The 17,366-nt window shown below is 48.2% G+C and overlaps 1 protein-coding gene across 2 annotated transcripts in view; it reads left to right on the top strand.

Moving 5' to 3' along the window:
• Positions 1-10,950: 10,950 nt before the first annotated feature.
• LOC126488007 (2'-5'-oligoadenylate synthase-like protein 2) overlaps positions 10,951-17,366 on the top strand; it is a 12,615-nt gene continuing 6,199 nt past the window's right edge. The window contains exons 1-3 of one of the 2 annotated variants that reach the window (XM_050121147.1): positions 10,951-11,328; positions 13,502-13,802; positions 15,085-15,260. In XM_050121147.1, the coding sequence (XP_049977104.1) occupies positions 11,131-11,328; positions 13,502-13,802; positions 15,085-15,260 (675 nt within the window). In that variant the 5' untranslated portion in view covers positions 10,951-11,130. The remainder of the gene's footprint in view (positions 11,329-13,501; positions 13,803-15,084; positions 15,261-17,366) is intronic. The other variant, XM_050121148.1, reaches the window with a different exon arrangement.

Genomic DNA, 17,366 nt, shown 5'->3' with positions numbered 1-17,366 from the left:
GCACTGTCCTTATTATGGTAGAGTCTGGACTAGAAAAGGATCCCCAGACCTTGTCCTCGGTGACCAGGTAAGGAAACAAGACCCCAAGACAGGAGCCGAGGGATGGGAACTGAAGTCTGAGGAAGTGAAGCAGAGGCTCGGATCCTCGCCCTGGACTTGAACTCCCTCCTCCTTTCTCCAAGGCCACACCATCACCGTCACCGCCCTGGTGCACGCAGAAGCATGTCTCTATGATGCCATGGAGGAGAAGGCAGACGCAGCCATTCGTATGTCGCTCTTATTTGTGTCTCTTGGATTTTCTTATCACCTCTTCCTCTGTGGCTCTTCTCCATCCCCCTCCCCACGTTTTCTGACTTTGCTGTGGTGGGTCCTGGTCTCATGCACACGCTTGTAGTCCTTGGACTTTAGAATGCGTTTGATTTCCTCGCCCAGCCTCAGCCTCCTCTTCTTTGTTTGGTGGTGTGAGAAGTAGAACCCAAGCCTCATTTGTGCTCTGCCCTCGATCTCCAGTCCTAGTACCTGCGGTTTCGGAAAGTCGTAGGTTAGACAAGGTGGTGTTGCATGACAGCCGGGCACAAAAAGAGAAACACGAGCCAGGCAGCTGTGCTTGTTTACCTTGGGGGTCTCAGGATGGACCACAGAAAGGGAAAGGGTCGTGGAGAGGGAAGGTAGGTCATGGTGGCACTCTCATCAGAGCCAATGGTGTCCAGTGAAGGCAGAGTGTGGGATTCGGCCTGCCCGTCCTCCGCTCCAATGGACATCCATCCTCAGATTCAGGTTTACTGTGTTTCAGGATCCTGTGAGGACATCCGCAAGGAGGAGGAACTGTGATCATGAAGACAGAGGCTGTTGTGCTCTTACCTTTCCCCCTCTGTGGAATGGGTTACTCTAATAGCTTAGACATAGGGGTTTTGTACATATGATTGCTCCTTTTTCATTGTTACAAATGCTTTGTTTTTAGTGTTGGCTATTTAACATTGTAAATATGTTTCTTCTTATTGGTGCATATTATATATTAAATGAAAGCTGATTCTTACCAGTCTGTAGTAAAACCTTTCTTGTAGTATAAGCACTGCTAGAACAAATCTCTAAAGAGAAGTTCATCTTCAATGTAGTGACCCGCCATCACTCCCTTGGACCAGGCCCATCACGGGTCGCCACTGAACACAACAACACCCGCTGAGCACCTGTCATCTGTCCTATGTCACTGTTGCTCTAGGACTTCAGTGACGGAAGTCAGTTGTTTCTTCCTCTGGAAGTCATCATGGCAGCAATATGACCCAAGTGGCCCAAGACCACTGGGATGTCGGTCCTTCACACCTCAAAGCCAGCATGATGGTACCACGTCCACAGCTCCTGTGCCCTCCTTGAGGCTCTTCAGCGTGCTGCTGTTTCTGACTGGGAAGGCCCTGCTCTCTCTCTGTGTTCCTGTTTCCGACTGGGAAGGTCCTGCTTTCTCTTCTGATGTTATTGTGGAAGCCTGTTGGATTTTTTTTTACCCTGGAGCCCAGGATTTCCCAAGAACACACTGGCTCGTCACTGCCAGTCAGCGCCCAGTGTCCCCCCAGGAAACAAGTCCCCAGCATCATCTCACTGACAGAAAGACTGCAGTGACAGCCTCAAGTTTTCTTTCTGTCGCTTTGGGTCTTCCTGCTGGGGCCTCAGCCGTTCCTCCTTCAGATTCCCTGGGGTTACCTTCAGCTTAGGGTGCTTTCCTCCAAATCATCCCACAACTCTCCATGAACTTGCAGAGTATTGCCCTCTCTCACCGTCCTCATCCTGTAATGAGTGCTCCCCATGGAACTCCTCCCCGAGTCAGCACCGAAATGCTCCCTCACTGTCTGCCTTTCTGATTTCTGCTCACCCATTCCTGACTTTCCCTTTGATTGATGCCCCTTCATGCTTTACATCATTCTCTTAATGACCTTTTCTGATGATTTTTTTTAAAGATTTGTTTGTTTGTTTATTTATTTATTTATTTATTTATTTATTTATTTATTATACAGTGTTCTGTCTGTCTGTATGCTTGCTGGCTAGAAGAGGGCACCAGATCTCATTACAGATGGTTGTGAGCCACCGTGTGGCTGCTGGGAACTGAACCCAGGTCCTCTGGAAGAGCAGTCAGTGCTCTTAACCTCTGGGCCATCTCTCCAGCCCATCTGATGAGTTTTTGAAAGGAAAAAAAATCACTTTATTCACTGGAAAATAATGAACAAGTTTCATCAAACAGATGCCCGCAGCAGAGCAATGGTGGCGCACACCTTTAATCCCAGCACTCAAAAGGCAGAGGCACGAGGATCTCCATGAGTTCAAGTCCAGCCTGGTCTACAGATCGAGTTCCAGGATGGCCAGAGCTACAGGGAGAAACCCTGTCTCAAAAAGCAAACAAAACCTAACCAAAATCAGAGCCCTGTGTCCTGTGGTGACAGGGCTCTGCACTCCCCCCTCTTCTCTCTTCCACGCCCGTCCACGGCCTGCACGGGTTAGTTTCTGTACTTACACATGAACCTGCTTCCATGAGCCCGTGTGGGTGTCAGTGTGCACCAAAGCTTCCTCGTCTGCCTGGTGATGTCACACCCTGCCCACAAGTCCACCACCAGCTTCCCTGGCTCTGGGAATGCGACTCGCTACCCGCCTTCTGCCTTGTTTCTGTTCTGCTCTACTGATTCTGCATCCAATCCTGTTCTCCCCGGAGGCCACTGTCAGAAAGGAGCAGCTGCTCACACAGAACCCAAAGCTGAGCTGACTCGCTGTAAGATGCACCCATAGTCAGAGCTCTTCAGATAAAGAGGTCTCACCCATCTCATTCCCGAGTCCCCTCCTCCCCCATCTCCTCTTTGCTGGGCAGTGTTCTGTTCTTCGAATGACAGAGTTGTTTCCAGTAATTTAGTCACAGACTTCCTCGGTCTGTGATATTGACTTTGGGTCAGTTTCTTTTGGGGTCCCACTTACTTTATTCGCAGATGCGCCTGTGATTGGAGTGAGTTGGCCTCAGCTGTTGGGATTGGTTTTCACTGTTTGAGTATTACCGATTTTGAGTTCTGTAGATATACAGGAACAAGAGCACAAGGCCATGTCCACCTGGTGAGAAGAGATGGATTTGGAAAGAGTATGTTAAAGTGATGTATTTCATTAACGGTCGTTTGTGCTCCCGAAGGATGCAGAGTGCAAATCCGAGCTCACTTCCTCCCACCAGGGGCATCTGCTGAGAGCAGCCGGTACTTACTCCCAGAACAACCTGAGCACAATGACATTCTCACTGGGGAGAGACCGAGGGCAGTGCTCCTCTGTCCGGGGGATGAAGGAACTACAGCCTTCACAGAGAGTTCTGGGAGAGCGTGGGCTATTACTGGGAGGTTAAACACCCAGGCAGGGATACGCGGGCACTCAGGGAAGTTTCCTTCCCAGCCTGCCCTGGTCCACAGCTCAGCTGCCTCAGCATCTCTGAGTGGTGTCCACTGTCTTGGTGTCAGTGTCCCCTACCCCTGCAGCGGGTTCTCGGGGTAAGGGCAGGAGGACACCCAGGCACTGTCCCCAAGGCTGCTGCCTCCTGCAGGAGCTCCTCAGCCAGCAGCTGCCCCTCTGTGGGGTGCACTGCCCCTGAGTGGTGCTGACAGCTCTGGAGCTGGATCAGGGAAGAAGGGACCAGTCCTGCTCTCTAGCTTGGGGGCCCTCAGGGAGCCCCCCTCCACCCTCTCAGGGGATCAGAGACCTCCAAGGCCCAGAGGGAAGATCTGCAGCCTTCGGGTGCTCCGGTTCCTCTGACCTCTCACTCCAGCAACCTGAGGGTTTCCTCAGGAATCTGTGACATGGGCCTGGGCAATGTGTTCTCTCTATACAAGCCTGGCACTTCAAATTTGATCATACATGTCAAATATTTGTCCCAGACATGGACTGCATACTGCTGGGTCTAAGGAAAGCCTAAAGAGAGTCAGGGGCCATTTCTACACACTGAAGCTCCAACCTTCGCTATCTACTGCTGCCTTCGATGTCTATGCTGGAGGGGACAAGGACCTGCCAAAAGGGCTCTGTGGCTCGGAGCGTGCTTAGGGTGCCCTGGCTTCCCTTGCTGCCCCTGCGCCAGTCTAATGCCCAGTGACACTGCATGACTAATTGCTTAGCATGCTCGCCTGTAACCCAGGGCTCTGTTCTGTGGGTCCTTACTGTCATCTGCAGCTTTGTCATGGGGGGCAGCTATTTCCCAGCTCACAATCCCAGCCAATTCAACCATCTTGAATCCACTTTAGTTGTAGAGTGGGAAGTTCCAGCCTGCAACCTTCAAGTCTGTCCAGAGAAGACTGTGTTTGCAGGTTTGAATTATAAAGGTACAGGGATGGCTGATCCGGGGAGACCACAGGACCATGAGAAGGGACCCTGAGGGCAGTAGAGGTGCACAGTTAACATTCAGGCTCCGTCATCAGTGGAGGCCTGTTACTTCTTGCCTGGGCCTTGGGCTCTATCAAAAGCCTCTGGTCTGAGAGTTTCGAAGGCAGCTTTACCCAGAATGCCAGGCCCATGTGAATTCTGCTCATTAGGAGCACACACAGCTCAACCCGAGGTCCCTTACCTCTGCAGTGGAGGGTCCAGCCTGATCTCATTCCAGGCCACCACAATTCAAGGCCTCAAGGAAAGCGAGGAGTAATGACCTGGTCTCCATTTGCATTCCTTGGGCTTCCTAAAAGAGACCCCATGTTGCTGCAATGGAAAGAATGTAACCCTCAAAAATCTCTGAGCTGGTTAACCCTGATTTTCAGTTTGACAGGATCACACAGACAGGCCTTCAAGCATGGCTCTCAGGGTTTATCTGGATTACACCAGCCTCCGGATTATCTGGGACAGTTTGGATTGGGTTAAATGAAGTGGAAAAGCCCCACCCTAAGGGTGGATGGCATCCTTCCTTGGGCTGAGGTCCTAAAATCCATATAAAGGAGAAAGCAAGACTCAGTAGTCAGCACCTGCTCCCTGTCGATGCTTGTGAGCCTCTATCTCAAGCTCCCAGTGCCCTGACCATCCTGCCACATAAAACTGTGATTCAGAGTAAGCCTTTCCTTCCTTCTGTTGCTTTAGTTGGTGTATTGTATCACGGCAACAGGAAGAGTAACTAAGACAGTCACTCTCACCTGGAATACCTAGGCAGTGAAAATGCATGGTCCCTGGGCTGCACCTTCCATGGTGGCACCACCCCAGTGCTGGGTTCAGAGTTACCGCTGCAGCTCAGCCTCTCCTGCCTGTCATACCTGTCATACACCACTACCCACCCCCCCACCCCACCCCCACCCCCGTCTCTGCTGACTGCCCAAAGAGCAGCTTTTCTGCTCATTGTCCTCCCTGTGGCCATCACAGAGCATGACAGGAGACAAGCGTGCACTGATCGAAGTTTCTAGAGGAGCAGAGGCAATGGGACAAACACACACACAGGCATGCACACACGCACACATGTATACACTCTCACATGCGCATACACACACACGTGCATACACACACGTATACACACACCTCTCTTTTTAGCACAAGCCTTGACAACGTAAAGTTACATTAAGTTTCCTAGTGCGCATTTCCAAGGTGTACATTTTGTATTGATTTCTGCCCCAGGCGTTCTTTTTCACCATTGATCTGCATATGTACTTCCTATGACAGTCTCGGGGCATGAGCAGCCATATTCTTTGCCAAAATATCTCACAAATGACCCTGAGCCAAGTTGCTGTTTAAAATCCCTGCTTCCCTTGGAAACCTCTGGGGTCAAGTTTCTACAGTACACATCACTCCAAGTACTGCAGCCTTCCAGATGCCTGCTAGGACAGCCCACTAGTTCAAAGTTCCAAAATAACCCACAATTCTAAAAAGCCAAAAAAAAGGAAAAAGAAAACCAGGGCCAGGTTCCTCACAGCAGCAGCCCACTCTGATACCAACTTCCGTATTTGTCACCATGATCAAAGCAACTTACAGGGTTCATTTTGGCTCGTGGTTCCAGAGGAATAGAATTCATCAAAAAAAGAAGGTCCGACAATGAGCAGGAGGCCTGGCGCCAAGTGACAGGTGAAGGGCTGAGAATCTCCTGACTCCATGGGCTGATAACACCGGCCTGACGGGAAAGCTAACACAGCACCGAGAACACCCCTGCAGCACTCAGCCTTGGAACCCAGAAATATGTCCACTGATGAGACTCTCCTCCCCAAGTTCCCGCTTCTGCCCGTGCCACGTCTGGTCGGGAACCTCCTTCAGTCAATGGCCTTTAAGAGGCTGGACCCGGTTGGGGCGTGACTTGGGTATCAAATAGCTGCGGTCCCACCCTCCTTGGTCTCTTCTTCCCGTGAGCCACAGCTGGGTAGTGGACCCCATTCCTATTTCCTCGCTGTGATCTGTAAGTTCCCTTTTAATAACGAAAAACTTTAGAATACTTAGAATACTCTATTTAGTTTTGGAAAGGCAGACAGAAAAAAAAAAAAACCCTGAAGACTAATGTGAACAGGGAGATAGGAACTGGATCAAAATGGGGTGTGAACAATGGAAACACTAAGAGGAATGAAAACTCTCACCTGGGCTAATCAGCAGAGTAGAGCATGGAGAAGGCGTAGGCGTAAAACATGTCGGTGGAATCTTCTGGAAGTAATAAGTGAAAGAAAACTACTAAAGAGAACAAAAGAAATTATATTCAATAATTGGGAGAGAATTTAAAATGCTGTAGCCTGTTTGGAAAGGCGACAGATGGAAGAAAGGAAAAGGCCTAAGCACGTTCTAAGGTAGTCACCGCTGCGAGGTTTGCTTGAGGTACTCTGAAACTCATTCCAAGAGCTTCAGAAAACACCAACTGGGATAAAACCGGGACACCGATGGCCAGGAATACCTACTCAAACTTCCCCAAACAAATGCCAAGAAAAAAATTGGAACTATGCCAGAGGAGATGTGTAATGGCTGGCTTTAATGTCAATTTGAAAAATTGCGAGAAGGAGCCTCAGTTGAGGGATTGTTTCTATAAGTTGACTATAGGCATGTTTGTGGGGTGTTTTCTTATTTCTAATTACTGTAGGAGGGACAGGTCTAGAGAAAGCCAGTGTGTAGCATTGGGCCATGGCTTCTTCAGCTCCTCCCCGGAGTCCTGCCTCCAGCTCCTGCCTTGGTTTCCCTTGGTGACAGGCTGTACCTGTGAGCCAAATAAACCCTTTCCTCCCCCATGCTGGTGTTTGTCAGTGTTTCATCACAGCACCGGAAAGCCAAGAATAAGAAGTCATCTTTATTTGTAGAGGAAACTGGATACAAATGACTTCGCAGTTCTCCTGAATCAAGCAAGGCAGAAGGGAATGCCAGGAAACCATTCAGTGTGTTGTAATAGGGAGCGGCGGGCTGCATCCCCGGCACCCGGCCGCCCGCATGGCTAGCTTTATACCCGAAATAATTACACAGAAACTGTATTCATTTAAACACTGCTTGGCCCATTAGTTCCAGCCTCTTATTGGCTAGCTCTTACATATTGATCTAACCCATTTCTAATAATTTGTGTAGCCCACGAGGTGGCTTACCAGGGAAGATCTTAATCTGTGGCTGTCTGGAGTGGGAGAATCATGGCGACTCTTGACTCAGCTTCTTTCTCCCAGCATTCTGTTCTGTTTACTCTGCCTATCTAAATTCTACCCTATCAGAGACCAAGCAGTTTCTTTATTACATAACCAATGAAAGCAACAGATTAGAAAGAAATCACTCCCACATAATTTCCCCTTTTTCTGTTTAAACAAAAAAGGCTTTCATTTTAACATAGTAAAATTACATATAACAAAACAGTTATCAAGTAAGAATTACAGTTATAATATTTATATCTACTTTATCTTTTATCATAACTAAGGAAAACTATAACTATAAAACTATCCATTCTTCAACTCCATCAAAGACTCCAGAAGGATATAATATTACCTAAGCAAACAAGAACTAAGAAACTTCAAACTCTAGAAATGACAGAGACGTCTCGCTGCCTGGACAGTCACCCAAAGTTCTTTTGTACTGTTGGGGCATCCGTCTTCGGCCTTCAGGCCAATAGTGTCCAGCAGACATTTCCATGAAGCAGGAAAATTCAAAGACAGTTCAGTCACTTTCTGCTGTATCCTGCAGAATGTCTCGCAGACTCTTTCATGAATCAGGAACCCCGAAAGATCATCTCACCTTTAGGCAAGTTCAGCAGTCCTCTCTCTGTGGGTTCTCTGTGTCCAGTTTATGCAACAGCCCAGGCAAGAGCAGTTTCTTGCCCAAATGGCTATCAAACTCCATAAGGAGCCTCTTCAATGCCCATCTTCCTCTTGAAGTAGATTGGTGTTGCCAGGAACAGCACCACACCCACCATCACCCACAGGCTGTTTAAGCTGCCCCCCCCCAATGGAACTTGTTGTTTCCCCTTCTCCCTCTCTGGTGGTCATTTAGATTCTCCTCCCCACCCCCACCCCATGCTTTTCCTGGGGGAGCACCTGGGAGTGTTGGCATTCATTAAACTTGTGCAATCTTTTAATTTGGTTTGATTTGGTCTGATTGACTTATTGCATAGGTGGAGAGGTTTGTCGGTTCAAGAAAATATTTAACAGAACTGTAAGTCGTTTTCTTCAGCAAGGTAACCAAGATTCAGAAAGCAAGTACAGCAGATTCTTGCTCACATGGCAACCCTTACTCCTAATTGTCACACAGTCGCATGTGTTGGGGCCAGGGGGGTTGCGCAAAGATGAGAACACCATCCAGTCTAATAAACCAGAAGCAAACTTTATTCCAGAAATCAGATCCTAGGAAAACCAGAAGCAAACTTAAAAATAAAAAAATAAAAAATAAACACCATGGGGCACAGAAGCTTATCAGCTAGCTGAGACCATAGCCAGAGATGGTATTTGTTAGGCTGTGGCCCCAACTAGTTTCTGAACCCATCTTTTATAGTAAGGGCACCGAGCATTAGGTCTGGGCAAAGGAATTTTTACAACCTTGCCCTGACCCTTGGGTTGGTGAGCAGAGACCCTAAAGAGGGGAGTGAGTGCTAATGTCAATGGGTAACTAGGCAGCCATCATGAAATATGTTTCAGAGATTACAATGAAAGTCACTAATTGCGAGAAAACAGATATATTTAGCAATTAGTCAGAGAGGGACTGCTAGTCATACTAGAAGGTTAATAGATTAGGATTAACTGGTTCTTAGGCTGAGAACTTAGAAGATAGCAGAAAGTTTTTCACACTATCTCATACACACAGACTTCAGCCTGTCCCTTTAAATCTAGCAAGGCTTCTTCTGCCCTTTTCTATGCTCTCTGCCCCTCCCTCCCCAGCCTTGGCAGTTTGATCTCTCTACCCACAGAGTGGTCCAATAAGTGGTTTCCCTGCACTCTCTATTGCGATCACTACTCTACCTCACTCCTATTGTCTAATGATGGTTTTCAGGGTGTGCCTTCCCCTTGGAGACTCCGTTTTGAGAGAGTAGGATGATTGTGGCTCCTGGCAGAGACAGACTCCGGGCCAACAGTCAGTTCCTCTCATCTAGCACAGACTGACGGATGACTTATTCCCGGGGGTGGAAAGGGAGCCGACCTATACATTTATTGGGTGGGGGGAATTGAGAGAGTAGGGGCACATGGCTGTCTTAAAATCTTATCAGGGAAACTAGGACCCGGAAATCACTGGACACACTACCCGAGGAAAGGCTCTAACTCACTCCCCTGGAGCTAATAAAGTGAAGGACAAGCCTGTTCATTAAACTACATATGTCCTAGTCACAGTGGAGGCAGTGTTCCTGTTGCTAAGATCTACTTTGTGTAATTCATATTTCATAAGCATGTTTATTAGTAAACCCTTTATAGCATCAATGTTAATACTTCAAGTATTCCCCCATCTTAAGAAAAGCTACAGTCACCTGAGGAGAGAGTATCTCAGTTGAGAAAATGCCTCCATAAACGGGCCCACAGGCAAGTCTGTGGGGCATTTTTTAATGATTACTGTGGGAGGGCCCAGTCCATTGCAGGTGCTGTCACCCCTGGGCAGGTGGTCCTGGAGGGAACGGGAAGCAGACTGGACAAACCATGAGGAGCAAACCAATAGGCAGCCCTCACTTATCCACGGCCTTCATCCAGCTCCTGTCTCCAGTGCCTGACTTGTGTTCTTGCCCTGACTTCCCTGCACTCTGGACAGTCTGGAAGGTGAAGTAAAACCTTTCCTCTCCAAGTTGCCTTTTTCATCATGGTATTTTGTTGCAGAAATAGAAACCCTAGCTAAGACAGTATGTATAAATTTACATTTACTGTGTGATATGATATGAGGGTTACTACTTGTGATGAGTATACCCCCCAAAAATGATGCCCTTTAGACATGAAAAAATAGCTCAGCCAGGAGCCCCCACTATATCCAAGGCTGCACTTGATAACCAGAACCCAGTGACACGGCTCACTCAAGATAGCCAGACCCAGGTCTGCATAAGAGGAGAACCTCACATTGCCCACTTGATGGTCTCTAAGCAGGAACCAAGAGTATTGTTGTTCACATCTTCAGGACAGCTGGGGACATCGGAGAGATGCCACCTTGATCTGCCCTGCAGCTGGACAGTCGGGCCCTCAAGACTTGATGTGACCTTGGCTGAGATTTGTCACACTGGTGAGCAGCCTTGGGGAGGCAGGCTGAGGACAGTCGTTAGGAACTTGGGAGTGTGGGTGCTGTGTAATGACCCTCAGTCTAACTATGTGTAACTATGTCTCTGGCTCCAGACACTTTCAGTATTTAAGATTGAAATAAAGGAGTTTGCCAGATCACCGGGCAGATGCGGTTATCTAGCCAGCCGCTGCCACTGGGCCTGCTGAGAAGACACATCCGGTGCTCACACAGAGCCTGCTAGGGAGACTCCTGGGCCTTCCTTGGCAACTGTTCACCCGTCCTAGAAGAAAGGAAACTGTTTCTCCCAGCAGTTTCACTTTCCATTCTGCAGAAAGCCTGGTTTCCTTTCCCCAGAAGCAGAGCGGAGGGCGGAGACATCCCGGAGTTCTGCCCTTCTCCACCCTGGAAGCTAAGACCTGTCTCTCCATGCTGCAGCTCCTTCCCCAGCGTTTATCTGGGGGAGGGCTGGAAACTTCTCCCTGAGCAAAAGCACAGAAGATTCACTCCAAGGGACAGGTTGATCCTGCAGTGATGGATCCAATCCCCGACCTGTACGAGACTCCTGGGGACAGGCTGGACTACTTCCTAGAACACTGCCTGCAGCCCGAGAGGGACTGGAAAGAGGAAGGGCAGGATGCCTGGGATAGAATTGCGGGGTTCCTTCGGGACCAATGCTTCCATGGTGCGTCTCTTCTGGGCCAAGAAATCAAGGTGCTTAAGGTGGTAAAGGTGAGCACAAACGGTCCTGGGTTCAAATCCCATCTCTGCCCTGTGGGGTTTGTTATGGATTTGCTGCGGGTCTTCACAAACCAAGGTGGCTGGTCCCCTGGGCGGGGGCGGGGGAGGTGGGGGTGGGGGGTGTAAGCAAGGGACAGATACATAGGCACATAGGCACACCATGCAGATGGGTTTGCTACAAGCTGCCGGGGTCCAAGCAGGGACGGTGCACGAAACCACGCTGCAGGCCCCATGTGCGGGGGAGGGAGGGGGGATGGATGGATTTAACAGTACAGAGTAAAGTTAAGTTAGATATTTATTAGATGGGTTTTGGAGGGGAAGAAAAAGGGGGAGGGGGAAAAGAAAGAGAGAGGAGAAGAGGAGGGGGGGCAGAAACTGCCTCTCCCAGAGAGGGGACAGGAAGAGGGAAGGTCGGGGTCTGAGGCTGTAGGCAGGGAGTGGGCGTGGCTTGTCTCTTAAAGAGACAGAACCAGCCGGGTGGTGGTGGCGCACGCCTTTAATCCCAGCACTCGGGAGGCAGAGGCAGGCGGATCTCTGTGAGTTCGAGGCCAGCCTGGTCTACAAGAGCTAGTTCCGGGACAGGCACCAAAGCTACAGAGAAACCTTGTCTCGAAAAACCAAAAAAAAAAAAAAAAAAAGAGACAGAACCATCATAACAGGGTTAGTGACCTTGGGAGATGTGACACATCACCCCCTTGAGCCTCAGTCTCCTCCTTTAGTTGTGTTTATCATAAGCAATAAATGGATAAAGCATATAAAAGGGTTTTGTGCATAAAATTAGTCTGCAAAGCTGAAGGACAAAGGTGGCAGTGAGAATTCGGGATTCTGAATGGCGCAGTCACCAGTTTGCATGAAATGTGTGTGTGCTTAAGAAATACGACTTGACCTCTGAGATCGTAAAGGAAACCTATTGTTCTCCTACGTTGGTGCCATTGGTTCTATTAGAGACTACCTAGAAAGACAGTGCGTGGTAGACTCAGTGTGTGGTAGACTCAATGGGACTCCAGGGGCCCGGAGAAGTAATGCAGCATCTTCTTAGAAAGTCCTTTCTGAAAAAAAAAAAAAAAAAAAAAAAAAAAAAAAAAGCACAAACTTTCAAGATTGTTTGGATCAGAAATGTGGGTGGTCTTCAATTTGCTAAAATGAAAGACATCTTACCTTAACTGGAGTAAGTTATCTGGGAGCCCTGAGCCGTGCATGGCCGCAGAGGTTAGAAAGTACTTTGGTCTATGAAGAACCTAAACAGACAGTTGACATCAAAGATTAGTGAGAGCTGTCAGCAAAATGGCTTTCGAGATCTAAACTGAAGCTGCTACAGCTGCCTGAAAAGCTACAACGCATCCTTTTGTGTTCTGGCCTCCAAACCTCTGACGTGGCTGGCAGCTACCAGGTCTAGTGCTCCATCAACCTCTTTGCTTCTGGGACCTGACAGAGATGGGTGTGGCAGCCCCCACCTGTAACCCCAGCACTCGGGAGGTTGAAGCAGGAGGATTACCAGGTTAACTGTCAGGCCTGTCTTGGCTACCTAGTGAGGCACTGTCTAGGGGAAGATGGAGGCACTGAGATTCGTGCCCTCTCATCTTGTTTTGAAACACAGTATTGAGTTTCACTATAGCTTTATAACAGTTATTTGTTTGGGGCTGGGGATATAGCTCTGACATTGATACGCTGTTTGCCTCGTATGATGGTTTCCAACCACCTATAACTCTAGTTCCAAAGGACCCACACCCTCTTCTGGCCTCTGGGGACAACAAGCACACATGTGAGGCAAAAAAAAAAAAATACACATAAAAGGTGTTGATTTGTTTTTTTTTTTTAAGTTTGAGGTTTCAGAACACTTGGAAATCTCAGTTTGGGACTAGGGATGCCAAAGCAAAGGTCTCCATAAGGGGGACAGATGGCTTTTCTTTTGTGTATGCTTTTTTGAGACAGGGTTTCTCTGCTTAGCTTTGACTGTCCTGGAACTCATTCTGTAGACCCGACTGACCTCAGACTGATGTAGACCCACCTGCCTCTGTTTCCTGAGTGCTGGGGTAAAAGACTTGTACCACTGCCACCGGCCCAGTGACTTCTTTTAAGGGTTGTGTAGGGAACTTACCATTACCTCTCAACCTCCAAACACCAAAACTCAGGATAGGTCAATTTAGCAGTGTCTCATTCACAGGGAGGCTCCTCGGGAAAGGGGACAACGCTGAACCACAGATCTGACCAGGACGTGGTTCTATTCCTGAGCTGCTTCTCCAGTTTCAAACATCAGGCGAGAAACCGAGAATCCATCATCAACTTCATTGAGAGCAAGCTGCTTCACTGCAGGAAAAGCCTGGCCTACAACATCACTGTGGTTAAACACAGAGAGGGAAATCGGATCCCTCGCTCCCTGACCTTAAAGGTCCAGTCCAGGAAGAGTGACGACATCATTCCGATGGATGTTCTCCCGGCTTATGATGTTTTGGGTAAATCCAGCGGTGGGTTGTTGGGGAATATTATGTTAGGGTGTGTTACTTTTTTTTTTAGGTTTTATTTGTTTAACTCTGTGAAGCCGTGGTACTTTGCCTGTCTAGAACACCTGATTGATAAAGCTCTGAAAGGCCAATAGCACGGCGGGAGAAAGGATAGGTGGAGCTGGTAGCCAGAGAGAGCAAATACAGGGAGAAACTTGGGAAGGGGAACCAGAGGAGGAGGAGAACATCGGAGCCCAGCCATGCAGCTGCACGGCAACCCACGGGGTAAGAAAGAGTGAGATTTACAGAAGCCATAAGCCCAGAAGCGAAAGGTAGATGGGACAATATAAGTTAAGAAAAGCTGGCAAGAAACAAGCCACGCTAAGTCCATATGTTTATAACAAAGAATAAGCCTCCGTGTGATTTATTTGGGAGCTGGGTGGCAGGCACCCCAAAAGAGCAAAACGTCAAAAAAAAAAAGCCACCATACTACTACAGTGGGTCAACTTCAGAGAAATGGTTCTGGGGTCTCCTCTTTCTGGGAGAGGGCAGAGAAAGGAAAAATTATAGAGTGTGCTCTTTAGTGGGGTGGTGGGACTGGGCATATACCATGAAGATGTATGTCCCTCCATAAATACATGGGTTCCCATGTCCCAGTGTTGCACAGGGAAAGGGGATTCATCGAAATGAATTCCTACCCACCCTCTGGGAAGCACCAGGTCAAACGACCTTCTAAGTCATTCTGAAATCAGCCTGATCAAATCATCTTTAAAACAAGGCTCTCGTCCCTTAGCATTTCATACTTTGTGTGTGTGATAATGTTGTTAAGGAGAATCGTGGGAACTGACAGATCTGCCCACAAGTGAGTTACAAAAGTGGCAATTTCCCATGGTTGCCTTTAAATTCCCTTCTTTACAGAGGTGATCTGAGGATTCTACGAGACTGACTGTGATCCCCTTGCTCAGGAAGCCAGGGCAAGTGGGTCATAAGCCCAGTGGCAGCCTGGGATACACAGAGAGACCCTGTCAAGCAAGGACAGAAGGGAGGGAAGAAAGGGAGGAGGGAGGGAGGGATGGAGAGGAATGAAAGAGGAGAGGGAGAGAGGGAGGTTTGAAGCCTGTTAAGGAGGGGAGGGAGGGACAGAGGAAGAGTCAAAGGGGGTGGAGGAAGAAAGGGAGGGATGGGGGAAGGAATGAAGGGGCGGGGGAAGGATTGGAGGGGGTGAAGGAGGGGAGGAAGGGAGGCTTTCCTGTCTTCCCCATCTCAAGAGCTGCAGTTTCTTCACCAGGTAACTTTCTCCTCCCAGGAAACCTTTCCCGAGACGTGAAACCAGACCCAGAAATCTATGAAGAGCTAATAAAGAGTAGGGGCTACCCTGGCGAGTTCTCGCCCAGCTTCACAGAGTTGCAGCGACATTTTGTGAAAAGCCGCCCGGTTAAACTGAAGAACCTCCTCCGGCTGGTGAAGTTCTGGTACATGCAGGTAAGGGCTGGGAGAATAGGGAGGGGAGAGTGGGTACAGTCGGGCACTTTTTAAGGAGTGGGAAAAAAATACAGGGCTGGGGATGTTTTTGTTGGCTGGGAGCTTGCTTGGGATTAACAAGGCCCTGGGTTCAGTCCTCAGCACCACCAAGAGAGATGGAGCGGGGATGAGAAAAGTGGGTAAGAGGCAGGATAAATGGAGTCTGCTCATGACCTGCAGTGCCCTGGACAGTATCAGAGCCAGGCATTATTGCTGCAACGGTGTTGGTGTCTTGCTTAGAGCCTCCTCCTTCCAGTGACACCTTCCCCAAGGGCAGCTAAATGCTTGCTAGTAAGAACACACAGATATGTAGCATTTTGATAACAATAATAAAGAGACCACTATGAAGTACTATGTCCCATGATGATGTGGGATGTCCTTCTGTATATGTGTTGCCTTTATTGGTTGATAAATAAAGCCGTTTCAGCCAGTGGCTTAGCAGAGTAAAGCCAGGCAGAAATCTGAGCAGAGCTATAGAGAGAGAGAGAATAGGTGGAGTCAAGGACACAGATGCCGGAACCTTACTGGTAGGGTGCAGCCTCATAGTGATACACAGACTAGAAATGGGTTAATTTAAGATGTAAGAGCTAGCTAGAAATATACCCAATTAATACAGTTTCTGTGTGATTATTCGGGTCTGGGCAGCCAGGAAATGAAAAAGTAGCCTCTGTTTACACCATGATCTAGGCCCATCCAGTCTTTCTAGCTAACTCCTAGTGGGTGTGTCCTTACCCTCATTTTGGAGATGAGGAAACTGAGCTGAAAGTAGAACTGAGGTTTGAAAAGTGTGCTTGACCCTAGAATGTGTGCTCTTTGGCAGTCACAGACAGCTTCGTAACAGCATTCTTTCTGGTTATCTGCATATCGCAAAAGGCTCATTATAAAAACAATGTCTAAGAATGCATAAGGAAGACACTGAAATTCACACACAGTCCCAGGGCAAACCAATAATGATGCAGTGACTGCCTTTCCGCGTTTATTTTTTGTCTGTATTCGCACTGCTCACACTAAAAGACTAGGTAAGCGGAATCATGCTAGCTCACTGCTTTTGTGGTCCACCCTTTAAACAAACACGGCGTTTGTTGACCTTTGGCGTGGAATGTGAGAGCACCATCTGTTTATGTCATGTGCACATTTTACGTTGTCATTTCCTCCTCAACTGTAAGACTGCATGAATTGCAGGTATTTCCCATCTGTGCTGCACATGATTTCATAGATTTACCATCCACCTGCTGGCTCTAAGTAGGCCAACTCTAAGAACACAGTGGACTGGAGAGATGGCTCACCAGTTGAGAGCATGCACTGCTCTAGCACCAGACCCAAGTTCAATTCCCAACACCTGCACTGGGCAGCTTACAACTACCTAACTCCAGCTACAGGAAATCCAGTGCCCCCTTCTGGTCCCCAAAGGCACTGCACTCACATGCACATACCCAATCACAGACACACATTTACATATAATTTAAGAACAGTGATTTCCTTTTCTGCAAATTATGTGTACTGTGTGTGAAGTTTGTGTGTGTGTGTGCACTTGAATGCATGCATGCATCTGTATATCTGTGTGTTTATGTGTGTGTATGTGCATATGTGTGCATGCCTGCCTGTGTGTGTTTGTGTATGTGTGTGCACATATGTGTGTACGTGTGTGTTTATGTATGTGTGTGCGCATATGTGTGCATGCGTGTGTTGCATGTGTGTGCATATGTATGTGTATATAGGCCTCAGGTGATGTCAGGAGTCTCAAGTCTCCTTGACCTCCTCCATAAATACTGGGACACAGTCTTTCACTTGGCCCTAGGCTTGACTACTAACTAGCTTGCTTCAGGAAGCCCCTGTCTCTGCCTCGCAAGTACTGAGATTATAGGCATGCTGCAACATCCACCGAGCATTTATGTTGCTTCTGGGGATCTGGACTCTGGTCCCTACCCTTGCATGGAAAATACTTTACCCACCAAGCCCACTCCCTGGCTCAGATTTCTGCAGATGAATATTTCTGACCTCGTATGATAGATTTTGGTTACTTATCTGAACCATCCCTCTCTCCCTTTCTCTCCATAGGAAATATAT

This window comes from Alexandromys fortis, unplaced genomic scaffold (assembly GCF_014885135.2).
Source record: "Alexandromys fortis isolate MF-2015 unplaced genomic scaffold, M_Fortis_MF-2015_v1.1 scaffold_197, whole genome shotgun sequence".
Taxonomy (NCBI): Eukaryota; Metazoa; Chordata; class Mammalia; order Rodentia; family Cricetidae; genus Alexandromys; species Alexandromys fortis.
Note: the sequence above shows the minus strand (reverse complement) of the source record. Positions and strands in the feature narration are given on the sequence as shown.